At 42.3% G+C, this 17,987-nt stretch overlaps 1 protein-coding gene and 1 long non-coding RNA gene across 3 annotated transcripts; both read left to right on the top strand.

Moving 5' to 3' along the window:
• The first annotated feature begins 494 nt into the window (after positions 1 to 494).
• On the top strand, positions 495 to 17,075 carry NUCKS1 (nuclear casein kinase and cyclin dependent kinase substrate 1). 2 transcript variants are annotated; one of them, XM_040616393.1, is made up of 8 exons: positions 495 to 834; positions 8,920 to 8,969; positions 10,023 to 10,128; positions 12,179 to 12,234; positions 12,659 to 12,811; positions 13,062 to 13,214; positions 14,037 to 14,183; positions 14,871 to 17,075. In XM_040616393.1, the coding sequence occupies exons 1-8, from the start codon at positions 818 to 820 to the stop codon at positions 15,068 to 15,070; spliced, it is 882 nt and encodes a 293-aa protein (XP_040472327.1). In that variant the 5' UTR covers positions 495 to 817; the 3' UTR covers positions 15,071 to 17,075. The 2 variants fall into 2 exon arrangements, with proteins under 2 accessions (XP_040472327.1, XP_040472326.1); XM_040616392.1 differs by having other exon boundaries at positions 534 to 834; positions 14,034 to 14,183.
• On the top strand, positions 1,572 to 7,495 carry LOC121098440. The gene is made up of 3 exons (XR_005831278.1): positions 1,572 to 1,878; positions 4,512 to 4,603; positions 6,545 to 7,495. It is a non-coding gene; the product is annotated as an uncharacterized LOC121098440 (long non-coding RNA).
• Positions 17,076 to 17,987: the final 912 nt, after the last annotated feature.

A 17,987-nucleotide genomic window follows, 5' to 3' on the forward strand; every position in this document is an offset into this window, starting at 1 on the left:
GGCCCGGGGGCGGTGCTGCGGGGCCCTCGACGCCCCCGGGGCCGCTGCGAGGCGGCGCGCCGCTTCCCCCGCGTTTTCCCTCCAAAACCACGCCAGGCCCCTGCGCGGCGAATCTGCCGGCCGGGCCCCGAGCCCCCACCGCGCCCCGTGCGCCGCGGGGAAAATGCGGGGCGGGGGCGGGCCGCGGCGGCGCGGGCCCTGCGGGGCGGGACGGGGCGGCCTGGCGCGAGACGGCGGCCCGGGGGCACCGGGAGCCGGTGGCGAATCTGCCGGCAGCGGCGCAGCCCGCTCTGCCGCTCAGAGCAGCTTGAGCGTGTGGGGCGTCCTCGCCCCTCTCCCCTCCCCGCGGGGAGAGTGGGCAGGGTCTGCCCGCCGTGATGGTTCGAACTAGCCAATGGGGCGCGGCGATCTGCCCGCCGCGGCCAATGAGCGGGGGAGGAGGTGGTGCCAGCGGGATAGGCTGCACCGCCCCCCGCTCGCATCCTCTCGGCGGTGCAAACGCGACCATTTTGCGGGGGGGATCAGCGAGCGGCGGCGACCGCGGCGGCGGTGGAGCGGTGACCGGGGGCGGGGGGGGCCGCGCAGCCCTCGCAGAGGAGCGGGTGTCTCCCGCGGCGGGGCGCGGGCCGGGGGCGGCAGCGCCTGAGGGGGAAGAGGCGGCTCCGGAGGCGCGGCCTGAGGCGCTGGGCCCAGGGCTCCCGCTCGCTCCGGGGAGGGGACGGGCGACGCCGAGCCCGCACCAGGCGACCGTTTTTTTTCCTCCTTCCCCTCAGCGCAGGGCGGCGTCCCCCGGGCCGGGCCCGAACCGCCGGGGAAAATGTCCAGGCCTGTCAGGTGAGTCCTTGGTGGAGCGCGGAGGCCCCGCTCCCGCCTCTCCTCCCACCCGCGGCGCCAGCGCTGCCTCCCTCCCTCCCTCCCTCACGGGCCCGGCCCCCGGCGGCGGGCCGGCGGCGTAGGCCCTCCCGCCCCTGCAGGCCTCACCGCAGGCCGTGCTCGGGGAAGGGGCAGCCCGTGGCGAAGCGGGCCGGGCCCCAGCGGGGCGGGGAAGCCGGTGCCCCCTCGGGGGAGGGCAGGCGTGCGGCGGGGCTCCCGCAGGGCGAGGGGCGGCTGCGTGGCCTGGGGCGGCGAGCGTGCGCGGCGGAGGGGGCAGGGAGGCTGCGCGGATGCAGCATGGGCCGCTCGCTCTTGTATTTCCCCTTTTTCCTCACAACTTTATATATATATATATATATATATATTATTCTTTTTTTGTTATTATTGCTGATTCGCTGGCCGGGCGGTGAGCGTGGCCCTGGGCTGGCCGGGGGTGCAGGGAGGCGGCGGCGCGTTTCGCTGCGCCCTTACGGGGGTGCGAGGGGGGTGCGAGGCGGAGGCCTCGATGGAGGCCGCGTCCCGCGTCCCACATTTTGTAACGGGAAGAGTGAACCTTAGTGATCCACCGTGACCCACTTCGTGCGGAGACAGGCGGTGTGCGCCAGCAGGCCTCTGTCGCAGCCCCCTGCACCCCCTTCCAGGGGAGAGGCGGGGGGGGAGAACGACCGGGAAGGGGGGGGGGGGGGGCAGAGCAGACCGCGCTGGCTGGGGGAGGGAATGTGCCTGCAATACGCCGTGACCAGCGAGGGTCTGGAGGAGAGGGGCTGTGCATAGAAGTTAAACCACGTTTAGGGGAGGAGTTCGGAGGAGCCGCCCCCTCTGGTAGGAACGGCAGTGAACACACGCCCTTTCCCTCTCGCCCGGTAGCTTAACTGCTTCTCCCGGGTCGGTTTCCTCCCGGTGTTTCCCCCTCCCCACCCGAGAAGGCCTATTTTAGATCGTGGAGAGGAGGAAACCGAGGGCCGTTTAGCTAAACGGGCTGTCTTCTCGCCACCAGTGAAGGAGGTAGGTCGGGGTGTTTGTGTCTTTAGTTAAAACGGCGCTGAAGCATGGAGTTGCAGGGTAATCTTAACCGCGTTGCTGAATCGCGGTAACTTTGGAAACCTACGGTGCAGAGAACTTGCCATGTGTCTGAAAGTTTACTGGGGGGCAGGAATGTATTCTTCTTTACTTTTCTTTGGAAAGTACTCGGAGAGCGAACTTGTAGTTTAAGTTGTCTTTATAGAAAAGAGGTTTCATAAGGTCTTCGTTGAATGCTCTGATTTTTTTTTCGTTCTCAAGATACTTTTAAGTAACTGGTTGTACTTATGTTCCATGGAAGCCTGATCTGGGATGTGGATCCTAGGTATTTTGGATCTTTTGGAGTAATAAACACAAAATCAGTTGCAGCTGTAAAACTTGACAGGTGTACGTTTATAGGTTATAGTCTTGATATTTAAGTAATATCTCTAATATGCTTATTAACCTCTAATATGAGGTTAAAAAATGGAAGCTAGGACTGCTTGTTAAGTAGGGGAGTTTGGCACAGTGATTTGTCAAACAATTGGGGGGTTTATAGCTCTTCCTTAGATCAATAGTGTATACCTGCATGCAGAGGTAAGGGCAGATTAAGCTTAAAGTTCCAGCCTTAGGGAATTGTTTCATGTCAAAAAGGTGGATTAATGGGACTGCTCTGAAGCATCCGTCTTTGCAGGATGTTGGACTAGTGGTCTGATCTTGAATGACAGTGCCTGTGTTCTGAAATACAGCGGTGATGTGACTTTGCTGCTCAGGGTGACATTTCAGTGTACATTCTGCTGGTGATTTACTTGCCGGCACTGGGCTCTTGCTGCAGGTAAGGGAAGTTTTGTATCTTTAGAAGTATAGCTTCTAAGGTTTCTGTATTAAATAACTTCATAAGCGACAGTTTCTAAAAAATAATAATTTCAAAATAAGATATATATATATCTCCACAATCTGCACTGTTGTGAAAGATCTGACTTGTTTTACCCTCAGTTGACAGGCACTGGGCTACAGGAGATCAGGTGCCAAAGTCCAGCAGGCTGTTAGTAGCAGAAAACTTCTTGGCTTGTGTCAGGAATAGATCTAGCAATGCGCTATTTAGCTGTATTTAATAGCCTTTCAGGAGGAAAAAATGAAAATACTCAGTGGCTAATACATTATATTGCTCTACTGGGTAGTAACTGGAGGACTCTCCTAATGGATTTAAACCTAAAACTTTTTAAATTGTATTTTTTGTCCTAGTTATCTCAGCATATTGTCGGTAGTACGGAAGTCTGGTGGAAGGTTCCTCATCAGAATAAGATTTAGTGTTGGAAAGGTTTTCCTTTATTCAGAGGTCTTTGAATTGATGTATTACGTCTGCTAGTCTAGTGAATACGTGCACACCTGAAACAATGAACTTAATAAAATCCATCATATATCCCCAGTTTCTACTCCAGTTCTTGGTGGAAGACTGCCTTAAGTCTGAGTCTGGTTGTTAAAGTCAGTTTCTTAAAATTGTTAAATAGTAGTGATAAAGTCCCGGTATTTACAGGCTTCATGTGTCTGGCACTTAGAGCCAAGTACTTTCTACACGATTAAAGTTCTCCTGCGTGGATAATGATGGTATCTGCACTATTGTTAGAAAACAGCAAGAAGTAAAAAGTAAGGGTACTTACAGTTACAGAACCTCTGCATCTTGTGGCTAACTCTTCTGAAGTACTGGAAAGAGCATTTGGAACTGGTGGCTACATTATTATAGCCCATCTATACTTGGATACAAATGAAGTAAAACGTTCTGAGCCACTATTTTTGTATACAGCATCAATTAATATGCTTTAATTAAGAATTTTTACTTTAAATTTGATGGAGCTTGCTTCTGCTTTTCCTTGCTGGTCACTTTCACTTGCTGGTACTCTTCTCCTGCAGGCATTGCAAAATGAAACGGTGTGAGCAAGTATGGAAATCACAGGGTGGTTTTGTTTGTTCATTTTAAGATTAAAGCCAGTTAGAATTGATCTATCTCAGTGCTTCAAGGCTTTATCTACTTAATTTTGCTTTATTAGTAACTCTTGAATCCCAGTCTTGCATTGGCACAATGGTGGAAGGGTGGTCCTTTGACATTTTACTTGCAGGGAAAATATTTATCTATTAAATTTAACTTGTCTTGTTGCCAGTGTTGTACCTGGACAATGTAAAATACAAGTATTGTGATGCTAGAAAACTTCCATGGGGTAGCGGGAAAGCAACACTTCCTTGGGGACTGGCGTTTAACTTGAGTAATAATGTGTGGTAGTGTCCAGGGATAAGCTATAGGCGCTTTCCAGATAAGTAAAAAGATGTGATCCTTGCTCTGAAAGCTTCCAGTCTAAAGAGAAACAGAGAGCAAGGCAGAGGTACAAAAAAAAAAATATCAGAATACCAGGAACAATACAGGTTGCAGAATTGATTTGTGTGTGTGCATTTTTTTGGGTTTGTTTTTCCCCTCCTCCCCCACCCCCTGCTCTGCATCAGAACATTGCTGAATTTTAAAATCTTCTCAATTGTGGTTAGGTTCAAATGGAGGATGGGCACAAGACTGCTTAAACTGTTGCTGCATAAATAATTTAATTACTTTATGGAGTTTCAAGTCATGTGTATCCCTAAAAATTCTGCAGATACCATGAGCAGTGCCTAGTCTTACAGACGTTTGGAGTTACACCAAGTCCAGACCCAAACAATGACCTCTGTAATTGGGAACCTCTAGTCGGTGAGTCTTGTCTGAGTACAGTTGTGCCAATTTTTAAATAGACTAACACCATAGTGACGTGTTTTAGGTACATAACTGTCACTAGTTTTCGATGTTTCAACTCTCATGCGTAATTGTAAGTGAATGTTCATTTAAGGCCTAAATCTAGCACTGCATATTTTGTTCTGCACAACTTTGAAAATACCTCTAAGGAACATATCCTATCTATATCTATTTTTTCTTACCTATGTATAAAAAAGGCATCAAAGGGGTGCTTTTAATGACAAAACTTACTGATAATATGCTGACCTCAAAGTGGGACAACTTTATCAACCGGAATGAGAACCAGAAAGTGAAAATGACCACTCTTGTCTATGCCAGGCTCACACTGAGCCTTTACAGTGATGAAGGGTCCATAACTTACTTCATAGATGCTTAGCTTGATGGTTATATTGGTTAAATGCTGTAGTTAAAATAATAATAATTATTATAAAAAATCTCAGTAACCATTTAATCTGTCATTCATTTTACTTGCCTTGTTGAGTAAGAGTTGTGTAAGGTTGATACTTCTACTGATAACCATTTGACCTAAACACTCCTCTTCAGTGCACGATGAGATCAGTTACTAGTTTTTTGAAGACTCTTTCTAGCATTGCTTTTCAGAAGTACATGTGTATTTTTTAAACACAGTCTTTACCTGTGGATTTTAATGCCTGTGGAAATATCTGGGGATCTAAGCATTCCCATTTAAAAAAAACAAAAGCTTTCTAACTGATTGTTAATTTGTATTCTGACATGTTGACTTAAAGACTGAAGGTTTAGGGACCTCACTAGCTGAGGATGGGGTATCACTGTGCAGTCCTGATTCGGTTGTATAGGCGTTAAGCAATCCTTTTACATCATTACATGCTTTTCGTCATTTCAAAATTTCAGTTTGGTAGGCTCCAAGTATGGCTTGTAGGAATTACTGTGCAGTTCTGATTTCTTATTAAATTACTTGAGCATTACTTTGCTAAGTAAATGCTTCTGATGTAACATGTTGATGACTTAATAGATGAGTTATTCTTTATTGCAGAAATATTGGACTGACAGCTGTTATTAAAACTTAAGCTGTCGGGACTTCTCTATATACCTTTCCTCCCCCCAGTTCCTTCTCACATGCACACTTTAAATGTTAAGCTGAATTAACAAGTAAGTTACCTTAAAATTTCAGTGCCTGTTTTAAACCAGATTGAACAATATCCATCCCGGATGTCTACTGGACTGTCTTTATGTTCAGTCTAAATGAATTTAACAAATAGTTTTGTTTTTTATGGCTGGCTGCTTGCCTTAACATTTAGGTTTTGCTAGTGGCTAAGAGAGACTTTTCATTGACAAAACCAGCAACATTTTTTTTTCCTGGCTTTTAACTCCAGCAAACTTAACTCCTGTGTTTTTATCACCTTGGTGTGATGAAAGATGCAGTCTCTCTTTACAGATTCGTAGTTATTAAGCATTGCCCATCATTGCTGTTGACAGTTTTAAAGAAAAACCTAAGTTGATCTACATGGGGTGAAAGACAAGAGTGGAGTGAGGAGAACGGCAGATGCAAGAGCAGTTTGTTTCATGTTTCTGCCTCTGTGAGCTTCTCTGGTTCTGTTGGGAAGACTTGCAAGTTTCTATCTTTAGTAATACCAGTATAGCTATTCCTTCTTTCCTCCACCCTTCTCCTTGCCCTGCAAAACAAGATAAAGCAAGCCAAACAGCCTTCTCTCTTGTTTTCTTCTGCCATACTGTTGGTTTTGTTTGCTTGGGGTTTTTTAATACAAGTGTCACTGCTCCTGTTCATCAGGTAATGAGAGCCTCGCATGGTTTACTTTCTAGCTGAAAACACAGGGTACAGTGCTTAGGAAGAGGAAGGGTGTTTTCCATAGGGACAATGTATGTCTTTAATGTTTTACCGGACTCTTGTTACATTTTCAGTACCTGATCTAATACGGGTCTGACTGAAATGAGCAAGATGAAGCTGTGTATGACCAACTTGCTACAATGTGGTAATACTGCAATTTCCACCTTGCTTGTTTGAGAAGTGATGTCAGAAACCATTGTTTTACAAAGCTGCTAGAACAAAATATCTGGCAGTTCTACTTCCCCCTCCCCCCCCGCCTCCTTCTTTACGCTTTTAGATGAAAAAAACCTAATACCTGATCCTTACACTGAATCAGACATCTTACTTAGTAACTTTATGGTTCTTAACATGCTTACCAGAATAAATTCAGTGTTTTTGCATGTGAGATGGATCAGGAGGCAATCTTCAGGAAAGCTGCCTGTTGGAGTAGGAATTTGAGGCCCTGGATGGTATGCCATAACAAGCTTGCCAGTAGCTGTATTCCTAAATCAGTATTTTACCATATTCGGGCTGTGGGTGAGCGAGCAGTGCTCTCTGTAGCACATTGCTGTTGTACTTTGCTCCACTCACGCCTGCTCTGAAGCTTGGATGGTATTCAACCTGTAGAAATCTAATGACTGGTCTAGCCTTCCTTTTGTTTGCTTGTTTGTTTTGGGGGGTTTTGGTTTTTTGAGGGGTTGGTGGGTTTTTTTTGTTTTGTTTTTAAGAGGCTTGGCCTAGGGTTGGATGAAAAACAATTATATTCCTTCGTCTTTTGAAGGCTACTGCTGTAAGCCATGAACAGAAGTACTTGTACAGGAGGGCAGCTTATAATTGATTTCGAATGGATCGACAGCCAGAACAAAACAATGGCTTTTGGGGTGTCTTTCAGCTAAGGGGTCTTATCAGCAATGCTTGATGTTAATCACAAATGCAGTTTGGTTATGGGAACCGAATGTGGAATTCAACAGCTGGCGCTCTGCGGTGCGGGACAGGGGAAGGGCTTTGTGGTTCCTGTGCTGGATGGAGCTTGTGTTGGCTTCTCTTTGCAGGTCCTGAAGGCTGTGATGCTGGGTAGGTCACTTAACCTACTGCTTGACTGACTTTTTTAGCTGTGGAGGTGAGATCACGTGCTGATTACTGCAGAATCAGATTAATCATTGGCTTTGGGTCAGAGGGATTGTAAAAAGTATGTGCGGAGGGGTGTCTGAATCTCTGGCGCCTTTTTCAGCTGTGCCACCTCCTCCTATTGCACGTCAGCTGTAAGAGGTGGATGTTTGGAGTCTGAGGCATTACCAGCTAGAACTCAAGTATCATTCAGTTGCATAGCTCTCTTGGTTCCCTTGAGTAGCTGTATTACAGGGCAGTTATGTCTTGTCAGTGAAGTAGGTGGGACAGGTGCTGAGAAAACAGCCAACGATTACTGACATCTCAGTTTTTAGGTTTCAGAAGTTAGAGAAATGGTTCTAGTTTTGTTGGCAAGTGAGGTATTGGTTTCAGTAATAGCTGCTTGTGTAGTTAACTAATTTTGTCCAGAATTGACCATCACATTTTCACTGTTAATGATAGATACCTTGTTGCCTGTGCTAGTTTCAGTTTGGTTAGGGAGCAGAGAAGGTGCTGATGAGGTAAAGAAAGTATGGGTCTGTGCTTATTCACTAGCCAAAAATGCAGGTTGCGTGAAATTCCTATCTTCTTTCCTTGCTGAGCCTAGTGATAATTAAGCATTGTAACAGCTCTCTTACATTGTTAGGGCATCAGTGTAACTAATTGAGAAACCTCCTAGAAGTCCCCAGTGAAAACTTAAAATACTTTAGAAACAGGGATCACATGGGAAAACAGAAATCTCGAGGAGAAGGTAAGAGAGCAGGCATGATTATATTGAGCTGTGAGAAGCAGAAATTAAAAGAGCAGTTCAGACATGTTTATCTAATTAATGATAAGACTTGTGTACTTGTTTTATACCTAGAATCCTAGTCTTAAATATCATAGATTTGAGACAGGGAGTTAGGGGGAGCTGTGGCTTAAACTTCAGGCTGATGTGTTCTTTAAATGTGTCTTTAATCTTGGGGTAAAGACATCGCTTTAAAATAGTGTTTTCACTAGTATAGTGGTATACGATGATACATGTATAGTTTTAATAATGAAATAACTGCATAGCATAGGTTAAGATGGCTCTTCCTGGCTGCAGTCACGAGCCATAAGAGAGTGCTTCTTATCAGAAAGCACTTTCAAATTCAGAGAATATTCCAATACCTCCTTAGGAAAATGCTAGAATATACTGTGTGTACTAATTTCTGACTTCAAAGGTATAGTTGGCTTATTTGTAAGAGTTTTCATGGGATGTTTTTGGGCTACATATCCTGCACTGGAAGAAGGATATGGCACTTTCTTGTAACTTGAAGAAAGCTTTTTGTATCTCTGAGATTATTAATTGCTAATTATTGTATTCCCCCCGGCTTTTTAACAGGAACAGGAAGGTGGTCGATTACTCCCAGTTTCAGGAATCAGATGATGCTGGTAAATGACTTTTTTCTCAACAATATAATATTCTTGGGCTAGAGCAGTTCATTTATTGCTTTACATGTTAGTTGTTTTGCTTCTAGTTACATCTTTAACTTAAATTCTAAGGAGTTTCTGCTCTTCACAGCCTGAACTGTTAATAAGTATTTGAAAATATAATGATGCTCATATGTTTTGTATTAAACAAACAATGGTGATAGAAATCTTATTATTTAATGCTTGTATTGTTGTAGTGCCTTGAGGCTGTTGGCAGCAACTGTCTTCTTACTTGGTCTATGTTATGTTCTGTGGCAGAATCTCCCTGATGCCACTTTTTTTCTACAGTAAAACACGTTTTCAATTTATTTTAGTGGACTCTACTTACTAATCCTATAATGTCAGGCATTTTTGTGAATTGCATCTAAAAAAATATCTTTATGTTCTGTGTGAATTAACAAATTTTTCTGGAAACCATATGGAATAAGTTTTGTGGTTTTAGAAAATAGACATACCGCTACTGTTTGCAAAATGAGGTTGCACTGATCAATAATGGAAAACAATTACATGTAGTTCTTAATTGCAGTCCTGTTACTTATATCGTATAAGATGTTGTGTAATAGTTATAAAAAATTACTTTGTAAGCTACTATATAATGATGTACTTTTTCCTATCGTAGGATAGTAAATAGTTTTTGCTGTTACAAGCATGTAGAAATATGTATGGATATTAACTTTTAATAGGTTTACAAAATAACTCTGTTCGTGACTAGCTGTAAAATGAGCTACTCTGTCCTTTTGTGAGGCTTTTTATATGTTTCCTAATACTCCTGTGTCAGACTTGATTGTACGCAGCATTTTTATTGTGCTGTTGGCAGAAGAAAAGGTAAATCACTAGTTTAAGACAGGACTTTGCTTCTATAAAGTTTTGTTTGAAGCTTTGTGGTCTGTTTTTTTTTTTTGAAGGGCTTCTTTTTGATGTGCATGAAATGGTCAGTTTAAGTTATAGCTGAGGAAGTCAGTTTGCTGGGAACTAGGAGTTTGATTCAAAACCATTTTGTACTGTCCCGTCCAGATGAAGATTATGGAAGAGATTCAGGCCCCCCATCCAAGAAAATCCGTTCGTCTCCCCGGGAGGCTAAAAATAAGAGGCGATCTGGGAAGAATTCTCAGGAGGACAGGTAAAAGAAGCACTTAATCTGTTACGAACTTATCTCCAAACCTTGTTCTTTATGTGGGGAGCAGTATCTTCTAAGAGGAATGATTGTAAGTGGAATTCGAGGCCTGCAGTGTAAGAAGATACAGAGCTCTCAATCACAGAGCTTGCATAACCAGCTTGGACATTGCGGTGGTTCTTTCTTATCTGAGTAGACACAGAAATAATGTGTAAAGTACTTGTTATTAGCACTTTGTCATTAAAACAGTTTCCCAGAGCTAGATAGGTGGAATAGGAAGGAGTATGATCCAAGTTACAAAAATTGGCAGCTGGCATGGTTATCCAGGTAAGTTAGCAGCAAGATGCATTTCATTTTCCATCGTTTTTTCAGTATGCTCAGAGCATTCCTGTGGTTAAAGATTAAATGGGATGGTACAGTGGCAGTTAGGAGTAGTTAGGCTATTTGTTAGTTTTGCGGTTCTTTTATTTCTGCGTTTGTCTAATTCATAAGCAAAGTAACTGGCTTTGATAACTGAGTAGCTCCAGCAGTGGGTGGGAAAGGGCTCTCTTCTAAGTGCTGCCCTACGGAATAGTGAAAGCCTTTCCTGTAGAGTGAAGGTATTTTCGTTTTTACAATAATTATGGTCAGCAAATGGTTGCTATAAGACTATTAAGCCAATTAACTGCTTTCATGACAGACATCAGCTTCAGGGATGGAGGTTCTGCCAGCTAGTTCTTACACTGTAAGCCCAAGGTGTCTCTTTATTCTGTTGCACTGTTTGCTGGGATGTACCTAACTTATTGGCAGGTATGCTTAAGAGGCTTCCCTGTTGTGCTCCTTTTCTATAAATTGAAAGCTGAATGTAGGCATGGGAATATTTGCACGGACCACTTGCTATTGTGAACTGGGAGGGAGAGACTGTATTCACCATGGTAAATGCCTGTAACACCTGAAATCAAAGATTTAATGGGTGTGACATATAAAGAAATTGGGCTAGGCAGCTCCCAAAGCAACTAAATAGTTGACCTTGATGTCCTATTAGCTTTGAGGATTTTTAAGTATGTAAGAACATTTCTATGTGTATTACAAACATTGCAGAGGGCTGGCATGTAAAATGCACTCACACATTTCAGTGACTGAAACACACAGTTGTCTGTATGAGACTGAAAACAGATGGGTCTGAGGGGCTGTAATGTGGCCAGTTATCTAAACTGAGTTCTTGAGAAACGTTGTGTGTCGGCTCCAACTGCCAAATTTGAAAGTAGCAGAGATTTGATCTATTGTATTTCTTGACCTTGGCAAACTCAGCAGTTCAGCTGTTCCCGAAGCACATGTTGTACATCAGTGGCCCTCGAGAGACTATTCACCATTTCTGTTTAAAACACTTGTTTACTCTCTGATTGGAGTGCATGTTCTTACATGCTGGAAGGAGAACCCTCTTTGGACAGTGGTAGTGAGTAATGATAGAGGTTTGGATAAAAACAGAACATTAGTACCTGCTTGATAGGGACACCCTCTGATGAGGGTTGAAACCGCTAGAAGGGAGCGGTAAAGCTCCATCAGAGCAGATCATCCGAGAGATTGTACACCAAATATGTGCTAGTGAAGTGCTGCACAGCAATGTACACAGAATGAAGGAGTCAGGGAAAACAATGACATAAAGACAAGTGATGGCTATAAATCTATTCAGAATTAAACTTTATTCCATTTATGGACTCAGCCATGCATTAGCATGTAAAACTTCAGAATTTGAATGGAAAATGGAAGACATCTGGATTATTGGTAGGTTTCAGAGTGAAGTGCATGGTTCAGCTCAACCTTATTATTTCCTGGTTGGTTTACTTGACTCCGTGTAAGTTCGTATGTGATTCAGAGTTTGAATATTATCTTTCCAACCATGATAACTACATGTACAGCTGAGTAATTCTGAAGTATAATGTGGTAATGTCTAGAAAAAGTGCATATTCTCAGTCTAGAGATCAGTTTGCTTTCTGAAAATTGATATTTTTCATACAGCACTGACTGAATTCAAAGTTAAAACAGCAGTCAGACCCTGTCTTCCTCTCATTTTCAGTGAGGATTCAGAAGAAAAAGATGTGAAGACTAAGAAAGATGATTCACACTCGGCAGGTAACTAACTACATTGTACAGATAGTGTATCTTCAAAATGAAGACCAGTTTGTAAGAGTTACTGGTGTAGGATTTGACATAGGAAAGAAAATACTCAGAGTAGAGAAGCATGCACTTCTCTAATACACTTATCTTAAACTGAGAGCAGTAGAGGCAGCACCTACTTCCAGCCCTGATTTGGGATAACATTTTTTTGTGTGTAATATGATGCTGCTATAGTTTGTTTTCACAGATACATATAAACATATATACGTGTTAATCTCTTCCCTGTATGGGGTAACATATTTTTTTTTTGGTGCAATATGATGCTGCTATAAAGCTTATCTTCACAGGTAGATAGTTGTATGTTAATCTCTTCCCTGTAGTTCTTGTCCGTATTTCAGAATGATAGAAGAAACTTCATATTTGTACCTTTTCCTTCCAGATGAAGATTTTGGCAGTGAAGATGACGACTTAGGAGCAGATGATGGCAAAGCTGACAGTGATTATGAGAGCTCTCAAAAAAGCAAAAAAGGAAAAAAGGCTAAACCAGAGAAGAATAAGAGAGCAGCCTCCAAATCCAGGAAAAGGCCTGCAGGTAAAAAAAAAAAAAAAGTCGTTGCTAGTACGTGCAGTGGAAGATATTGCACATGATTATTGTTGGGTGACTACAGAAATGTGCTTATTGGGTTTAATGTGACCATGCTCTCCTAGTAGCTCAGTTACTCAGCGAGTGTCTTGATTAACTTTCTTGCAAATAACTCGACCTTTGTCTTGCCCACATGCTACCTCAAGACAAGTGGTTTGTATTCTGTATCTCCATTATCACTTGGTGACTTTTGCTGCAGAGGACAGTGAGGACGAGAAAGAAGACCATAAAAATGTGCGTCAGCAACGACAGGCAGCATCCAAAGCAGCTTCTAAACAACGAGAGATGCTTATGGATGATGTGGGTAGTGAGGAGGAAGAACAAGAGGATGATGAGGCACAATTCCAGGAGAGTGAGTAAATGCGACTGATTTTAACTTTTTACAATGTGACATGGGTATAGTACCACACATGAGCTTATGGGTCTGGCCAGGCAGCAGAAGGAGCAGTTTGCTTTTTGACTGCAACAGTGAAGACCTAAGTTGTCCTTTTCAGTAACTTCCTTATTACTGTGTATCTTTCCAACAGATCAAACTTGGGTTTTTCATGTCTAGAATTCTTGTTTGAAGTTTCCAGCAAAGATGTATGTGTGTCTCTATAAGCAGCCCTAAAGGATTATTGTAAAGTTCGTCATGCTTTTTGCTGCTGCTTGCTATCCCATTGGTTTTTGAGGCATTGGTGCTACTTTCAGATGATGCAAAAGTACTTTATCCTTGATTGATTGAAGTAGGACCTTCTGTTTCGCAAGAAGAGATGGGTTCAGCTAGTAATGAACCGCAGTAAGTTCCTGAAGTTCGGAGTGCAAACATGATTTCAGAATGGAGTAACGGTATCATTGAAAAGATCCCGTAACTTCTCCCTGTCAAGAGATTCTCTTTATTTTGAGATGGGTTACATATTAAGATGGAGTATATTTTGAGGACCTCAAAACGCTTTACTGTTTGTAACTGCTACACTAGTGCTTTATCCCTACCAGTGTAAAATCTTCTGCTATGTCAAATTTCTTTAGCACAGTAGAAGCAGATAGGTGGAATCGCGTAAGGTTGGTGAGTCCTGGTTTCCTGTCTCTGCAGTTTAACTTGCAGATCTCTCAACTGTGAATCTTCTCTTCTCTTCCCTTCCTTCCCCACACCCTCCACACCCCCCCAACTTAAATTTCTTTGTGCTTTCAGCAGATTCAGGAAGCGATGAAGACTTCCTCATGGAAGATGATGATGATAGTGACTATGGCAGTTCAAAAAAGAAAAACAAAAAGGTCTCCAAGAAATCCAAACCTGAGAGGAAAGAAAAGAAAATGCCGAAGCCCAGGCTAAAGGCCACAGGTGAGTCTATGCAAAGAAAGTTACATGGTTTGCTTTAGGGGTTAGTATTTTTTTTTTTCTCCTGCAGAAGACTCGATAGAAATCTAGGGGTCGGTAGGCATTCACGTGTAATGGTGAAGGGCTGATTCATGTATCGTCATGATTCATGCCATGATTTAAGGCAGCACTATGAAATAATAAGGTGGCTTTAATTCTTAAATAAGAAATTGAGTTGGTATCTATGTCTCGTTGGCAAAAATTGCCTAGATTGCAAAACTTTCCCTATTGAGATGCTGCAGTCTTGAATTTCTGTGTATCGTAGCCAAATAATACAGTTTGTGGACTTTGATGTTTTCAGGGTGGAGGAAGGTGGAGAAATCTGAACCAAAGAAAAATTTGATTTCTGCAGGAAGTCTATAGTCATAATAGTAATGTATGTACTGGTTTGACAGGAGGCTAGTTACATTCATTTATGATGTCGTATCCAGTAATTTGTTAGGACTTGCAATTAAGTAGCTTTTAAATCTTGTTAGTTAACTTTTCAGTTCAGCTTTACTAATATGCAGTGCCAAACCCACTGTGTGTGGGGTATGGACAAAACAAAATGAAAGCTGCTACCAAAGTGTCTTGTAAATCCTGTTTATATAAAGTCATGTGATGTTCTAGTCTTTGTTGCTGATCATATTATAAGCTTTTTCTTTTTTTCAGTGACCCCCAGTCCAGTGAAAGGCAAAGGGAAGGCAGGCCGCCCCACAGCTTCCAAGGCAACAAAAGAAAAGACCCCATCCCCCAAAGAAGAGGATGAAGAGCCTGAAAGTCCCCCAGAAAAGAAAAAATCAGCCAGCCCTCCACCAGAGAAGTCAGGGGATGAGGGATCTGAAGATGAAGCACCCTCTGGTGAAGATTAAATGGCAGTTGAGGAAATCTTTGTTTAAAAAAAAAAAAAGAAAAAAAAGAAAAAGGAAAAGAAAACATACTTAGGGGTAGAACACGGTTTTGGCTGTGGCTTGACTCATGGGCTTTGAATGCTGTCTTTACTTTCAGCTGTTTAATACAGTGTATCCTTTTTTTAATAAGAGGAAACCCTTATACAGTAATATTTTGAAGTCAATGTTCTCTGTTGGCCATTCCGTTCTCCCTCCCCCACCAAATCTGAAAGCCATTTGAGACAAATTAACAGACCATTTAAATATATATTTTTTTCAAGGGATACTGCAGTTGTGAAGCAATAAGGTTTGAGACTGATACGTGGAAACCATACTTACAAATCGTTAAGTAGAATAGATTTCCCAGTGCTGGTAAGAGTTCCTTAAAACTATTCTGTATTTGATTATGTGAAAAAAATGAACCTATGCTTTAACAGACTTCTGTTGATACAAGTTCACTCTCAGAAAAAATGTAGTTGATACGAATTCCAGTTGAGGAAGAGGAAACATGGGGAGGAAACCTGTGTTTCTTGGATTCAGGCACGTTTTTCATGGAAAGCAATCAAGAGACTTGTAGATGGTCCACTGTCTTTTATTTAGAAAAGACCCTCCAATTAGGATGCGAGATCTTTTGTCTTTACTGGATAGAATACTATTCTGCTTTAGGCAAATTGCAGCTCATCCTGTACAACTCAGATACACAACCTACAAGCTTCTCACATCCATTAACCCTATTTTATTTCTTCCAAGGTTGACTGTAGATGGTCAGAATAGGGAAGAGAAATCGAAAACAATTTTTAAAACTCTGGTTTCCATTTGATATTATGGAAGATGTCCCAAGGAAAAAAAAAAAAATCAATGGGTAGCATCAAACTAAATTCTTTAGCTTTTGGGGCGAGGGATGTCCTTTTATAAATGTGAAGCAAAGGATTCCTGTAATGCTCTGGTCAGTCTCGGATCCCATGAGTCACGCTTAAGTGTTTCTCTTCTCTCCCTCCATCTGTCCTCAGAAAGGCTATGTAGTCATACCTCTCAGCCTCTCCAGCTACAGTGTTGGACAGCAGACTTCCATCGATAGTGATCATTGCCACGATACCACTTCCATTTCTTCATCCTTCCATCCTACAGCATGGGAGGCTTTTGCTCCCCCATCGACATGTCTGCTTCTGACTGTTGGTCATCATTCTGCTCCCTAAGCCTGAGAAGTGCTGAATAGGGACAGTATTCAAGGATGAAGCTGGGAGGAAGGGGAGTTTGGAAGCAGTGTAGCAGGGCTATCATTTTATTAAAAAAGCAGGATGTCTCTTGAAATGCAAGACACTTGAGGTGTGTGTGGTGGCATTTTAATGTGTTTTTATGAAAGCAGCCATATCCTTTTTTTTTAACTTCAATTAAACTTCACAAGCCTTGGTTATCAAACCCTAATATGGAGGTTGCTGCCATGTTTGTTGGTGGAAATACTGAAAACTGGACCTGCCGTTTTTCTTTTTTTTTTTTTCTTTCTTAAACCCTTTGTGCTTTCTGTATGTTGCTCACAGTTATCTTATAGCTGACAAGCTTTGCATCTTTTTTTTTTTTTTTTTTTTTTTTTTTTTTGTCACAGAACTACACATTTTGTAACCAGCCTCTTGAAGGTAACATAAGGCAGCTAATTAGTTGGATTTCTGGTGCACATACTACCAGATTTTTAATCCTCTTTGGATTTTAGAGAGCTTTTAGGTGTGATACACTAATATGACCAGAGGAAGGACACTTGGCTGAATGGCGTAGGGAGCCTGAAGATGTTGAGCACAGTGTGGAACCTAAAATGTGGAACGGAATATTAATATAACAGCCGAGTGATTGTCTTGTGTGATTCATAGCCATGAATTTTATTGAGGCTGGTAAATTACTTTACCTTGGCTTATAATAAGTTCTCTAACATTCTTTACTATAATGAAACTACTGTTGCCGTTACAATAAAGATGATCGGTGTTTCCATTGTAAATCTTTTTTTTTTTTTTAAAGTGGTTTAATTTTGCAGAACAGCTTAAGGCTGGAGTCAAGTGTCAGTCTTGGAAAAAGAAACCAATGTAATCCCCTCTCCTCTCCCACACCTCTTCTCACCTTCCAGATTTCTGGGAGAGCGGAGTCTCTTGCATTCCCTCCACTCCTAGTCCAGTGCTTCTTAGGTAATATGGGAAAATAAATGGCCGAATTTTAGAAAAAACATTTGCATTAAATTTGGGGATAGCATACACTTTTGTGAATGTCTGGTCCACACAGTTCCCCTTCAGTCCAGATTGTGTTTCAAGTTATTGTCTGTTGGGTTCTTATGGTTTTTTTGGTATCACAAGTACAAGGATTACTTAAACATAGAATACCTCTAGCTGATCTGGTCAGACAGCTGTTTCTTTACCCGCTAGACGAGATTTTTTTTTCCTGAAGAGTGTATTTTGTAAGTTCCACTTAAAATATATTCTTTGGGTTTTTTCTAACACGGTTAACTAAAGTTAAGGCTGTGAAAAGTATGTTTCTGTTGTTCTCAGTTCAGGTTTTGGACTGAATTATTTTATGCCTGGCAATTTTGGCCCTTTATCTTACAGAACTGTTCTGCTTTCTCATACGTTCATCTCTCGTGGCTGTTACAGGCTGCATGATACTTATCTTTGAGTTTGTCACAACCCAAACACTATGTAAATCCTGTACTACTACTGGGATTTTGTAACTTTTTCTATATCTTACTGTTTTGCTGATTTGTGCAAACACTAAGCCCTAACAGTCTCTTGGTTACTCTGTTAGAAATACAGCAGTTTACATTTTTACAGATAGAAGAAAAGTGTGAAGGTTAATACTTTTTTTCTTCAGTATGCAACATTTTTCAGTAGCAGCAGACTTAATACTTTTAAATGTCCTTTTT

The sequence above is a fragment of the Falco naumanni genome, chromosome 17 (genome assembly GCF_017639655.2).
Source record: "Falco naumanni isolate bFalNau1 chromosome 17, bFalNau1.pat, whole genome shotgun sequence".
Taxonomy (NCBI): domain Eukaryota; kingdom Metazoa; phylum Chordata; class Aves; order Falconiformes; family Falconidae; genus Falco; species Falco naumanni.

Excerpts from the sequence above, each read along its gene's own strand:
- NUCKS1 (XM_040616392.1), top strand. Across the intron at positions 10,129-12,178 it reads AAGAATTCTCAGGAGGACAG|TGAGGATTCAGAAGAAAAAG; the intron begins GTAAAAGAAGCA and ends TCTCATTTTCAG. Across the intron at positions 13,215-14,033 it reads TGAGGCACAATTCCAGGAGA|CAGATTCAGGAAGCGATGAA; the intron begins GTGAGTAAATGC and ends TTGTGCTTTCAG.